This window comes from Ranitomeya imitator, chromosome 1 (assembly GCF_032444005.1).
Source record: "Ranitomeya imitator isolate aRanImi1 chromosome 1, aRanImi1.pri, whole genome shotgun sequence".
In the NCBI taxonomy this organism is placed as follows: domain Eukaryota; kingdom Metazoa; phylum Chordata; class Amphibia; order Anura; family Dendrobatidae; genus Ranitomeya; species Ranitomeya imitator.
In genome coordinates this window covers 292,548,166-292,562,828 of record NC_091282.1, presented here as the reverse complement: position 1 = coordinate 292,562,828, position 14,663 = coordinate 292,548,166, and the positions used below count along the sequence as shown (strand labels likewise).

The following is a 14,663-nucleotide window of genomic DNA, read 5'->3' as shown; positions in this document are numbered from 1 at the left end:
ATGATCATCTATGACGTGGAGGGCACTGTGTACCTTGTAGTACTCTTATGAATGGGTTAGGCTTCTTTCACACTAGCGTCGGAATCTCCCCGTCGCAATGCGTCGGGGAGAGATTCCGACGCTAGTGTTTGCTGCATTGCACAATGGAGGCAGCGGATGCATTTTTCCGGCACATCCGCTGCCCCATTGTAAGGTGCGGGGAGGTGGGGGCGGAGTTCCGGCCGCGCATGCGCGGTCGGAAAAAGCGGTCCGTCGGGAGAAAAAAACGTTACATGTAGGGTTTTTTTCTCCCGACGGTCCGCCAAAGCACGACGCATTCGTCGCAAGACGGATGCGAAGTGTGCAAATCCGTCGCAAATGCGTCGTCAATAGAAGTGTATGGGGAAAAAACGCATCCTGCAAGCACTTTTGCAGGATGCGTTTTTTCTGCAAAACGACGCATTGTGACGGATTTAAAAAAACGCTAGTGTGAAAGTAACCTTAGACTGCATTTATACGTCCTTGTGAGTGTTAATATCTGAGAGAAATGGGTTTTTGTTGTTGTTTTTTTTTTTTCTTGTTTGGTGTCATCCTAGTTGCATCTGTCCTTTTCCTTAATGTTTTTGATACAACACTATACTATACTATACTTGATACTATACTAAAGTATAAAGTCTGCCTTCTGAGTGAGTTCCTTCCATTTTATACAGATCCTGATAGACTTTAATGGCCGAGTCGGATCCACAAAACGGACATGCTCTGAGTCTTAAGAACCAGAGCTATGTGTCCATTTTTATAGATCAATGCAACTCTATGGGTCATGTATGTGCATGTATTGGCAGGAAAATTTGCTACGTAAAATATGCACATTTTTGCCTGGTTTTTGATGCATTTATTGTGTTTTTGTTTTTTGTTTTTCAAATGCATTAAAATGGGTGAAAACCGCTGAAAGAATTGCTGAAGATTTGAAACTCCTTCAAATCTGCAACGAAAAAATAAGCAGCATGGGGCTTCAAAAATCTAATTCGCTGTCCAGGGTCATAAAAATGCTGTGATTTTCGCAGCAAAAACAAGCGGAAAACCATTGGGAAAAATGCAGTGTATGAACATAGCTTATGGCTGCAGTTTTTTCAGTGAAAATAGCATTGCTTTCTGGAAGCTAAGCAGTTAAAAAAAAAAAATGCCCTCACTGAAATAAGCACCATTATGCCACAACGCTTTACATACATAGGGGCATTCTACTATATCGGAGCTGCTTTACACTGATGGGCCTCGTGCACACGACCGCTGTTCTCATTGGAGTGGTAACAGTGGTTTTCACAGGTATCACTTGTACCTATGATTCTATGGGGTTGTGCACGTGTGCTTTTTTTGTTTTTTGGGGCCCTCAACAGAGTAGCCCACGAGAAAAATCATAGACAATTCGAGGGGTTGGATCAAAATTGGCAATGCAGGCCTATAGGTACATGAAAAAAAAATCTGAGCGAACTCGCTCAACATCAGCGTGCGGTCCAATTTAAAAGGACTTGGGGTGCTTTCATATTGCGTTTCGGCACCCATTTGGTGGCCCCGTCAGGGCTTGCGTCTGAAGCCCCTGATAAATGGGATTCGGACATATGTGCTGACAGAACCATAGACTATAATGGTGACAACTGAAGACACAAAAGAGAATAGTAAAACCAAAAACACTCAGTTGGAAAAAAATCGCAGTAATCCGCAAGTGCTAGTAAAAGATGTAAAAAACAGGGTATTTGGTTGATACGTTTTTTGCAAAAAATGTATACTAAGCTGCTCTACCAATCTTCACGGTATACCCTTATCAGAGCAGTCCTAACTAATGTATGCAATCCCTATCTGATGTATTTAAAAACCTGATCATCTGTATATAACCTGTGTGAACAGGGTTCAGAGAGGAAAAATTCATGTGTGCATACAGAGTAGAACAGCTTTTGTGCAGATATCACTTGTACCTATGATTCTATGGGGTTGTGCACATGTGCTTTTTTTGTTTTTTGGGGCCCTCAACAGAGTAGCCCACGAGAAAAATCATAGACAATTCGAGGGGTTGGATCAAAATTGGCAATGCAGGCCTATAGGTACATGAAAAAAAAATCTGTGCGATCTCACTCAACATCAGCGTGCGGTCCAATTTAAAAGGACTTGGGGTGCTTTCATATTGCGTTTCGGCACCCATTTGATGGCCCCGTCAGGGCTTGCGTCTGAAGCCCCTGATAAATGGGATTCGGACATATGTGCCGACAGAACCATAGACTATAATGGTGACAACATAGTGAACATGCGCTTTGCCAAGCATTATGTTTGAGTGTGTATGCTGACTGCAGGCGGACACTCAGACGTACACCTGAAAATGATGCACATTTATTCTGAAGGCACCATTATGGTCTATGGCTCCGTCAACGCATACGAATCCTGTTTTGCATGGGATTCAGATGTAAGCCCCCACGCGGCCATCGAACGTAATGTGAAAGCACCCTTACAGAACAAAATGGAGAAACACTCTTTTTCACACGTATGAGAAAAACTAATATCACTGAACACATTCGAGCTCCGAATAATTGGTCTGTTTTTCACGTATTTGGAGAAATTTGTCTTGTGAATCTACCCTTATGCTTAGCATTCCTGATTTAACACTCATCACCCAACAGCAGCCTTGCCACAAAGTTGCAGGCCCCTTTCTGTGGGAATATGTTCACTTTGAGTCAAGGTTGAAGTTTTAACAGAAAGTGTGGGAGTTTAGAAAAGAAGACATCTAGCATATAATCACAGGGCATTGTACATGAAGGATTTTGGTACATGGTGTTCAACTGTGAATATTCGCAAAGGTTCTCATGCTAGCTGTCTTTCATGTATTATTTTCTGTCCATTCACCCTGACAGTACTTGGGACTAAATGTACTCTGTGAAGGCTCCATGGCATACTCCTACTACTCTTTATATCTTTATTTATTACTGATGGCAGCCTTAAAGGGGGTTTCACTACTATTTGACCCCATTTCATATATCGTAACTCATCATACCAATCACTTTGGTAATATCTGTTAATTATCTGTTCTCCTTCTCTGAGTCACTTAAAGGGAACCGGTCACCCCCTCCCCCTCCCCTTCCCCTGGCGTTTGTAACTAAAAGAGCCACTTGTGCAGCACTAATGCTGCATTCTGTCAAGGTGGCTCTTTTAGTTCTTGTCCCTGCCAACGCTGCAATAATCGTTTATATAATTTGTCCCTCATACCTCGAATTTGTCAGTAGGGCAGGTCTTTCCCCCCCCCCTAATACAGACGCACCACAGCCATCAGTTATTTCCTCATTTCTCATGGGCGCCACCTCCTCAGCGTTTAGGCATTTTCCCAGCACCTGTACTGTAATCTTTTTTTTTTTCTTTTTTTTTTTCTTGGGCATGCGCAGTTAGCGCTGCCCGTCCACTGACATCACATGATGTCTTTCTTATTGCGCCTGTGTGGACGTGCGGCCCGAGATCCTGCCCAGCAGTCTCTCCTGATTTATTCACACTGCGGGGCTGGGAATCTTGGGCATGCGCAGTACTTATCTGCGGCTCCACCTCTTTCCTACTGTGCAGCGTCAGATGTCAGATTTCTATGACGCTGCACAGTAGGAAAGAGGCGGAGCCGTAGATAAGTACTGCGCATGCCCAGGATTCCCAGCCCCGCAGTGTGAATAAATCAGAAGAGACTGCGGGGCGGGATCTTGGGCCGCGCGTCCACACAGGCGCAATAAGCTTAATTGTAAAGTGCTGCGGAATATGTTGGCGCTATATATATTAAAATTATTATTATAAAAATTATTATTAATGAGAAAGACATCATGTGATGTCAATGGACAGGCAGCGGTAACTGCGCATGCCCAAGAAAAAAAGATTACAGTGCAGGGGCCGGGAAAATGAGGAGGCGGCGCCCATGAGAAATGAGACCTGCCCCCCTGACAAATTCAAGGTATGAGGGACAAATTATATAAATGACTAGATGGTGGCCCGATTCTAACGCATCGGGTATTCTAGAATATGTATTTATATATGCATATAGCAGCCACATAGTATATAGCACAGGCCACGTAGTATATAGGAGCCATGTAGTATATAGCAGACAAATACGTGACCTGTGCTGTATACTATGTGGCTGCTATATACATACATATTGTAGAATACCCAATGCGTTAATACAGGCCACGCAATATATAACAGTGGCCACGCAGTATATAACACAGGCTTCATACCTTATCGTCTTTTTCAGCCTTTTGGTGTGGAACAGTTCCTTATCCACTACATTTTGGTGGTTTTCCCCTGGAATTGTTTTATCAGGTGGCTATTACCCTGTTTTGGCGTCTGTCCCCTTCCATCTTGGGTCACATACGCCACAGGTGTTTGCATTTTGTCCCACTTTATGCATTCAGCTCCATGAGCCAGAGGGTTGGTTGTTCATTATATATAAGGGTGTGCAGATTTGTATCACAGATATTTGTATTATACATGCTATATCTATATGTGGACCAAGTGTAATCTGTACCATTGTTTTTAATTGTTTTATGTTTTCGAAGTTGTGGTTTGCTAATAAAATTCCCGTGTTTATATATTGGATATTATTTTTTATCAGCCTTGTGGTGTGCATTCGCTTGAGTGGCTCCTTTTCTTTTGTTTTCAGATTTCTGTCTTTGGCCGCTTGTTTGCACCCCGATTGGCATCTAGTACTATTTTGGTATTGGTAGTGCGCTATTTACACTTTTGCTTGGTATATAACACAGGCCACGCAGTATATTACACTGGCCACGTAATATATAGCACAGCCCATGCAGTATATAGCAGCCACGTAGTATATAACACTGCCCACGCAGTATATAAGTGGCCACGTAGTATATAGCAGGCAGTATAGAACATAGCCCACGTAGTATATATAGCACAGCCACGTAGTATATAACACTGCCCACGTAGTATATAACACTGCCTATGTAGTATATAGCAGCCACGCGGTATCTAACACAGCCCACGTAGTATACAGCAGTGTGGGCACCATATCCCTGTTAAAAAAAATAATTAAAATAAAAAAGAGTTACAGTGGGGCAAAAAAGTATTTAGTCAGTGAGCAATAGTGCAAGTTCCACCACTTAAAAAGATGAGAGGCGTCTGTAATTTACATCATAGGTAGACCTCAACTATGGGAGACAAACTGAGAAAAAAAAATCCAGAAAATCACATTGTCTGTTTTTTTATCATTTTTTTTGCATATTATGGTGGAAAATAAGTATTTGGTCAGAAACAAACAATCAAGATTTCTGGCTCTCACAGACCTGTAACTTCTTCTTAAAGAGTCTCCTCTTTCCTCCACTCATTACCTGTAGTAATGGCTCCTGTTTAAACTTGTTATCAGTATAAAAAGACACCTGTGCACACCCTCAAACAGTCTGACTCCAAACTCCACTATGGTGAAGACCAAAGAGCTGTCAAAGGACACCAGAAACAAAATTGTAGCCCTGCACCAGGCTGGGAAGACTGAATCTGCAATAGCCAACCAGCTTGGAGTGAAGAAATCAACAGTGGGAGCAATATTTAGAAAATGGAAGACATACAAGACCACTGATAATCTCCCTCGATCTGGGGCTCCACGCAAAATCCCACCCCGTGGGTTCAGAATGATCACAAGAACGGTGAGCAAAAATCCCAGAGCCACGCGGGGGGACCTAGTGAATGAACTGCAGAGAGCTGGGACCAATGTAACAAGGCCTACCATAAGTAACACACTACGCCACCATGGACTCAGATCCTGCAGTGCCAGACGTGTCCCACTGCTTAAGCCAGTACATGTCCGGGCCTGTCTGAAGTTTGCTAGAGAGCATTTGGATGATCCAGAGGAGTTTTGGGAGAATGTCCTATGGTCTGATGAAACCAAACTGGAACTGTTTGGTAGAAACACAACTTGTGTTTGGAGGAAAAAGAATACTGAGTTGCATCCATCAAACACCATACCTACTGTAAAGCATGGTGGTGGAAACATCATGCTTTGGGGCTGTTTCTCTGCAAAGGGGCCAGGACGACTGATCCGGGTACATGAAAGAATGAATGGGGCCATGTATCGTGAGATTTTGAGTGCAAACCTCCTTCCATCAGCAAGGGCATTGAAGATGAAACGTGGCTGGGTCTTTCAACATGACAATGATCCAAAGCACACCGCCAGGGCAACGAAGGAGTGGCTTCGTAAGAAGCATTTCAAGGTCCTGGAGTGGCCTAGCCAGTCTCCAGATCTCAACCCTATAGAAAACCTTTGGAGGGAGTTGAAAGTCCGTGTTGCCAAGCGAAAAGCCAAAAACATCACTGCTCTAGAGGAGATCTGCATGGAGGAATGGGCCAACATACCAACAACAGTGTGTGGCAACCTTGTGAAGACTTACAGAAAACGTTTGACCTCTGTCATTGCCAACAAAGGATATATTACAAAGTATTGAGATGAAATTTTGTTTCTGACCAAATACTTATTTTCCACCATAATATGCAAATAAAATGTTAAAAAAACAGACAATGTGATTTTCTGGATTTTTTTTTCTCAGTTTGTCTCCCATAGTTGAGGTCTACCTACGATGTAAATTACAGACGCCTCTCATCTTTTTAAGTGGTGGAACTTGCACTATTGCTGACTGACTAAATACTTTTTTGCCCCACTGTATATACTCACCCCTGGGATCCAGCGAAGGTCCGGCGATACACGCACAGCTACCGCCATCTTCCGTTCACAGGATGCATTGCGAAATTACCCAGATGACTTGGCGGTCTCGCGAGACCGCTAAGTCTTCTGGGTAATTTCGCAATGCATCGCCAGGAACGGAAGATGGCGGCAGGCGCATGCGGCTCGGCGGGCTACGGAGGGTGAGTATAGCAGGTTTTTTGTTTTTTAATTACCGTATATACTCGAGTATAAGCCGACCCCCCTAATTTTGCCACAAAAAACTGGGAAAACTTATTGACTCGTGTATAAGCCTAGGGTGGAAAATGCAGCAGCTACCGGTGAATTTCAAAAATAAAAATAGATGCTCCATACTGTTCATTATGGCCCCATAGCTGTGCCATATAGTGCTCTGCACCGTTCATTATTTCCCATAGATGTACCATAGAAAGCTGTGCCATATAGTGCTCTGCACCGTTCATTATTGCCCCATAGCTGTGCCATATAGTGCTCTGCACCGTTCATTATTGCCCCATAGCTGTGCCATAGTGCTCTGCACCGTTCATTACTGCCCCATAGCTGTGCCATATAGTGCTCTGCACCGTTCATTGTTGCCCCATAGCTGTGCCATATAGTGCTCTGCACCGTTCATTATTGCCCCATAGATGTGCCATATAGTGCTCTGCGCCGTTCATTATTGCCCCATAGCTGTGCCATATAGTGCTCTGCACCGTTCATTGTTGCCCCATAGCTGTGCCATATAGTGCTCTGCGCCGTTCATTATTGCCCCATAGCTGTGCCATATAGTGCTCTGCACCGTTCATTATTGCCCCATAGCTGTGCCATATAGTGCTCTGCACCGTTCATTATTGCCCCATAGCTGTGCCATATAGTGCTCTGCGCCGTTCATTATTGCCCCATAGCTGTGCCATATAAAGCTGTGCCATTGCTGCTGCAATAAAAAAAAAAATGCCATACTCACCTCGCTGCTTGCAGCTCCTCAGCGTCCCGTCTCGACGTCTCTCTGCACTGACTGATCAGGCAGAGGGCGGCGCACACTATATGCGTCATCGCACCCTCTGACCTGAACAGTCAGAGAAGAGGACGCGAAGACGGTGGAGCGCGGACAGGTGAATATTACATACTTACCTGCTCCCGGCATCCCGATCCCTCTGCCTGTCACACGGTCTTCGGTGCCGCAGCCTCTTCCTCTATCAGCGGTCACCGGCACCGCTGATTAGAGAAATGAATATGCGGCTCCACCCCTATGGGAGGTGGAGCCGCATATTCATTTCTCTAATCAGCGGTCCCACGTGACCGCTGAACAGGGGAAGAGCTGCAGCACCGAAGACCGTGTGACGGGCAGAGGGAGCGTCAGGACCGCCGGGACTAGGTGAGTATGCCTCAGTGCCCTCTCCCCCTCACCCGCCGACCCTGACGCCCACCGTGACTCGAGTATAAGCCGAGAGGGGCACTTTCAGCCCAAAATTTTGGGCTGAAAATCTCGGCTTATACTCGAGTATATACGGTATTTTTAACATTACATTTTTTTTACTAGTGATGCCGCATACCCAGCATCAATAGTAAAAAGTTGGGGGGACACAGGGTTAATAGCAGCGGTTACGGAGTGCGTTACCCGCGGCTTAACGCGGTCTGTTACCGCCGGCATTAACCCTGTGTGAGCGGTGAGTGGAGGGGAGTATGCGGGCGCCGGGCACTGACTGCGGGGAGTAAGGAGCTGCCATTTTCTTCCGGACAGTGCCCGTCGCTGATTGGTCGTGGCTGTTTTGTCGTGACCAATCAGCGACTTGGATTTCCATGACAGACAGAGGCCGCGACCAATGAATATCCGTGACAGACAGGCAGAAGGACAGACGGAAGTGACCCTTAGACAATTATATAGTAGATTATTTCTGTGTTGGCAGGAACAAGAACTAAAAGAGCCACCTTGGCAGAATGCAGCATTAGTGCTGCACAAGTTGGCTCTTTTAGTTATAAACGCCGGGGGGTGGGGGGAGACCGGTTCCCTTTAATGCTTTCTTGCATTGCAGCCATCGCTTCCTGCTCTGTTATGTCCAATCTGCGCCTCATCTGGGCACAGAATTCAGATGGAATAAGTTTATCGCTTTACTCTGATACTGATGGAGGCAAAGCTGCCTTTTTATGATTAACAGGGCGTTTAATAATATTTTCTTTTACAATGATCTATCCTTAGGATAGGTCATTTGTATCAGATATGTGGGTTTGGATACCAGCCACTCCCTTGATTGGCTGTTATCAGCTTTGGCTGCAGCCACATGTAAACCAGGTAGAAGAGAATTGGAGCTGATCTGCAGTACCCTGCAGCAGCCACTAAACCGTTTGATCGAGCCATGCTGGTCTTCTGTATACCCGGTTGGCATCTGGCTGTTGTGCTCCAGCACGTCATCACTCTGCAGTGAGGAGAGCAGATTGTTTGTCAATGCTATTGGGGGCGTGTTCTTCTTTCCCCAGTGTGTTGCTGCCTGCTTATGATTGGTCAGCGTCAGTAAGGGGAAGAAATACACACCCCCAGTAAAATTACTCTGGCAATGCCCATGTGGACTTAGATTTTTTTAAAGTGCAAAATACATTGAATGCTAATATCTTCGCAATGGAGAGGCGAGATAAAAAAAGACAACTTTTTATTCTGCTGCAGTGCCTTTTACATCGTGTGTGCAGTTCAACATGAAAAATTAGGTGAAAGGTCCCCTTGATTTTTTTTTTTGTCTAATGTGCATCATACTTTCAATATTTTTTAGTTGTTCTATTCATTTATTTAGATCCAATATATTCTGCAGTGCTGAATTGTCATCACTCCCTGTCCCCACTGGGCTCTCAATCTTAATTAAAAGGAAATCCACACAAACATAGGGAGGACCTGTAAGCTTCATACTGATGCCATCCTTGGTCAGATTTTAGCTCAGAATTTCAGCACTGCTGTGGGGTTCTGGTACTGTATTACTGTTGTCGCAATACAGCTTTAATTTAATTTGTCACATATATCACAGTATAGCGCAAACCTAATTCATCTTAATATGTTCATCCAATCATAATGTCAAAATCATAGAGCAGGGGGTCCTCAGCCTGTGGCTCAGGCTGTCACTATGAGGGGGGTTCTGGATGTGGCTCTTGACCTTCTGTCAGAGCTGAATCTGTCCCTCAAGGTAAGAAAGGTTGAGTCCCACTATCATAACCAGCCCTTCAAGGCTTACATTGCCAACCTGCCATATTTCACAATTATTGTAGCTTTCTCCAGAAATGTAACCAGATGTGGTCTAATCATGCGATTAAAGGGAACCTGCACCTCCAAAATCGAAGATGAGCTAAGCCCACCGGCATCAGGGGCTTATCTACAGCATTCTGTAATGTTGTTGATAAGCCCCCGATGTATCCTGAAAGATGAGAAAAAGAGGTTAGATTATACTCTACTGGGGGGGGCGGTCCGATGGGCGTCGCGGTCCGGTCCGGGGCCTCCTATATTCTTACAATGACGTCCTCTTTTTGTCTTCATGCTGCGGCTCCTGTTGAGGGCAGAGCAAAGTACTGCAGTGCGCAGGCATCGGGTCTCTGACCTTTCCCGTTGCCTGCGCACTGCAGTACTTTGCTCTGCCCTCAACAGGGCAAACAAAGTACGCCTGCGCCGGAGCCGCAGCGTGAAGACAAGAAGAGTATGTCATCCTATGAAGATGGGAGGCCCCGGACCGCGACGCCCATCGGACCGGACCGCCCCTGAGTGAGTATAATCTAACCTCTTTTTCTCATCTTTCAGGATACATCTGGGGCTTATCTACAGCATTACAGAATGCATTCCAGAATGCTGTAGATAAGCCCCTTATGCCGGTGTGCTTAGCTCACCTTCGATTTTGGGGGTGACAGGTTCCCTTTAAGGCTGATCATTAGAAGTTACAGAAGCCAGACCAGGCCAGCTTCTATTCTCTAGTCATGACACAACTCCTTTAATAAAGCAGAATTTATTTTCTTGTAAGACTTTCAGTCTCAAGAGATTTTGTGACCTCATCTGATCTGTACTGGATCTCAACCAGTCTGATCCTTTTTATTGTTGTTGAAGAAAGTAACAGTAACTACAACAATGTGTAAGTGTGCTTAATACAGCCTAACAGCAGGTGATAAGCAATAGTTAATAGGCCAGCGGGACATCCAGCAGGCCCTCGGCGCTGGCCTAGGGGTCAACCGCTGATCAAGCCAAGAATGCCAGGAGCATACAGTGGCAGACGCCTGTAAGCAGGTGCCATAGTCTGGCCTCAGAATGTATATGCAGAAAGACTACGGGGTACAGGTATGTCGATAAATTCTGTTCATTACAGGCTGCAGATATATTAGACGTCTATGACATTTTCTTCTGCATTTTTTTCACTTTTTAGAGAATCATTTGCATATACCCAAGGCATTTCTTGATAGCCCCCCTTGAGATGTTTCTATTGCATACCAGTGTCCCTAAACTTGACTTTCCATGATTATAGTGAACTAACTGAAGGTTTGACAAAAGTCACCAATTTTGGTGGGTTTAGATTACAATTTGATGTATATGGCAGCCTCCTATAATAAAATACCTTCTGTTTTTCATGGAAAATAATCTACTCTCCTATCTCCCCACTGAGCACTCATGTGTATGGGGGAGCCGAGAGAGATGGCGGTCTTCTACTGACCGGTATCTCGTCTGTATGGTTCTATACTACTCGCCACTTCCAAAGATCATTTTAGTCTTTGGGTCCTTGTTTCTGTTCTGTCCCACTGTATGGAACCCTGATGACCATATATCTTTTTGCTTGGTATGCTTTTATTCCCCCACAGGGTTCTGTGGATTCCTTGTGCCAGATGTTTGGGGCTAGTAATGATAGCTTTGAACTCCAGGAAGAGGAAAGTGGATCTCTTCCTATTACATTTCTACATCAATGTAATGTGCATGGCAATGCTCATTGTAAGAATATTCAAAGAAAAATAATCATAAGGCCTCATCCCCAGAGAGGAAGGGACAGAGTCCATTTTAATAAATGCTTACGCCCACGCTCTTTTGAAGTTTTGGCAAAATATTAAGTTCACACTATGGCTTATTATTTTTCCCAAATTCTGGGGAAAGATAATCTATTATACAGCTGTTCCCAGTCTGAATTCTCCCTCCTGTGCCAGCACTACTATGCCCGCCAAGGACAGCATGCCACCCGTAAAGGGTGACGAGAGTCTTCTGAGAGCGACTTTTCTGCTGCTAGTTTAGTTACCGAGGAGCTGATAATGTATTTCCTATCATAGGTCCTAGATGAGATTGCTGAACATGGAATTCGGATCTACCAGCTCCCTGACGCGGACTCCGATGAGGATGAGGAGTTCAAAGAGCAGACTAGAGTGTTAAAGGTATTTTGTTAGAAAATGCATACACCACTGTGATGGAAAATTGTGGCGCAATACTGATTTATTCTTTCATCTCTAAAAGAAAATAATTTTGGGTGAATATCCGCTCCATCAGTTGTGTGTCTTGTTTCCATCTCCTAGAAATGAAACGTATGTGCATTCCATATAGTAGAAGAATTTCTATCCATAGGGTAATATGTAATACTCTAGCTCCAGGTCTGTACTACACAAAGCGGGATGAAATTCCTAATCACTCCACTTAATAAGCCCTAACCAGCAGGATCAAATCTCGAGTGATGGGGGCGGGGGAGGATTATGCTGCCTTGGCTTTCACTGGTGCGTGGCATTTGATGGTCTCAAGGCTAAGCCGTACATCCAGCGTAAACACAGAATAAATCTCTCGGCAGAGATTTGGGGGCAGTCGCCGGTATCCAGCGTTATTTGCTCTGACGCCATGGGCAGCATTACTTTCACTACTTGGAATACAATAAACTGGGGGTAAAGGTCAATATATTCCTAGAAGAGGTCCCATATGTACACTTTATGGCCTCATTCACCATTTCACTCAACTTGTCTTATAGTTTTGTTTCCTAAAAATGTATTAAATGTCGGCACACATTGGAAATATTTGCATCTGGTCTGATTGAGCTCTCATACTCTGTCCCCTGCCCATCATAAAAATAGTTGGTCATCTGATTGCTGTCCTCTTTTTGCTGTCCCACAGGCCAGTATCCCGTTTGCTGTCATTGGCTCTAATCAACTAATTGAGGTAAAGGGAAAGAAAATCCGTGGCCGGTTGTACCCGTGGGGTGTTGTGGAGGTGGAGAACCCTGAACACAATGACTTCTTGAAGCTCCGTACAATGTTGGTGTAAGTATTCAGTCGCCAGCTGGTGCACGACAAGCATTGCTACTTTGCTAGTTACACGATCTGCACTTTTTTTTCCCCAAAGTCATTCGTCCTTTCCAGGAATGAGTAGGGTCAAGGGTGCGGCTCTGCTTTGGATTCTCCACTCCCAGTTCAGCTTGATTGACTAGTCTCTCCCTATTTTTTGTATTGGGGAAAAACCCATCAATCGCGGCAGGAGCCATGTTTTTGATTCTTTACCCCCATTACGTCTTGTTTTTAAACCGTTTTTCTCCAAAACATCCTTGTATTTCAAAGTAAACAAGAGCTCTGTACAAGAAAGGCGCCTGTCTCTATCTTATTCCATTTAAATGTTATTTGCTGACTTTGTTAATGTATTTGTCAAAAACTCGCCCACTCGCTGCGCATGTGAGTCGGATGCGACTGTAAAAGGGTACTTTGCTGCTCACACTCGCACGTCCACTTGCGTATCACAGTTGGCTTAAAGCCATGCGTGCCACAAAGCCAGCCATGCATGCACACCACACTTCTTGCTGCCGCGATGCACCATTTTCTTGGACCAACGAGATGCCTACCCTAGATTACACACTAGTACACAGGCACACCTAGCTTCCTAGCACCAAATATCTACACTTATCGCACTAAAAGGGTAACACAGCCAGGATATTCTTTCTTAATGTTAATGTTGTGTGTACGTTTAGAGGAGCAAGGAGAAAATGATTACATTTTACATTTAATATCCAAAAGGTATAGTAATTAGAAAAGACAAAAATATGAGAGAAAATGACATGCACTAAATGCAAAACTGTACAAAACAAAATGATAAAAAAACTTTTACTCACTGGATCGGTGAGAGATTCTGTGGTGGAAAAATTCTGAAATATGGGTAGATCTAAAATCCTGGTTGCATTTCCTGGTTCCTCAAATGAAAGATATTTTAGAGAGTCCCAAAGAGGACCCCTCCCCACTACACCTGGTCAGAATGAGCCTCCATAGGCTTACATGGTAAAAGAGACTTCTGTCCCACACGTAGCGCAGTGTGATGTTGAGAGTCAGAATTGCCATTATGTGACTCGAGGAGCAGAATGGCCCTGGATGCCAGAGAAAATGGCGGTGGGTCAGTCTATTAACTGCTTACTAGTGATGAGCGAGTATACTTGTTGCTTGGGTTTTCCCGAGCACGCTCGGGTGGTCTCCGAGTATTTATTGCTCGGAGATATAGTTTTCATCGCCTCACTTGCATAATTTACGGCTTCCAGATACGCTGAATACATGTGGGGATTCCCTAACAAACAGGCATTCCTCACATGTATTCAGCGTATCTGGAAGTCGTAAATCATGCAACTGAGGCGATGAAAACTAAATCTCCGAGCAATAACAAATACTCGGAGATCACCCGAGCGTGCTCAGGAAAACCCGAGTACACTCGCTCATCACTACTGCTTGCCGATAACGGCCATACCTGTATGGTGCAACTTGGGAGCAGGCTCATGGGGTGAGCCCGCCACTCACCCGGCAGGTAATGGCTGCCAGGACTTGCCTCTAACAGCTATGGGTTGTGCTCCCTTCTACCCACGATTGACAATCTGCTACATACTGCTGTCAAGCTCTGACAGTGGCATTAACAGCGCATCGGCATGGAGGAGCATCGTTCTGTGTGCATATCGGCACTGATGTGTTGCTACCTCAGCCAGGAGTCTGTTGAAGACCTCTGTCCTGTCATCATGCAGCTGTACATAGTAGAAGC

The 14,663-nt window shown here is 44.7% G+C and overlaps 1 protein-coding gene across 1 annotated transcript in view; it reads left to right on the top strand.

Annotated features, from left to right (window-relative positions):
• Positions 1-14,663, top strand: part of LOC138669751 (septin-2A) — a 91,279-nt gene that overhangs the window by 44,226 nt on the left and 32,390 nt on the right. Inside the window, exons 8-9 of the mRNA XM_069756479.1 lie at positions 11,951-12,052; positions 12,774-12,919. Coding sequence (XP_069612580.1) covers positions 11,951-12,052; positions 12,774-12,919 — 248 coding nt within the window. The remainder of the gene's footprint in view (positions 1-11,950; positions 12,053-12,773; positions 12,920-14,663) is intronic.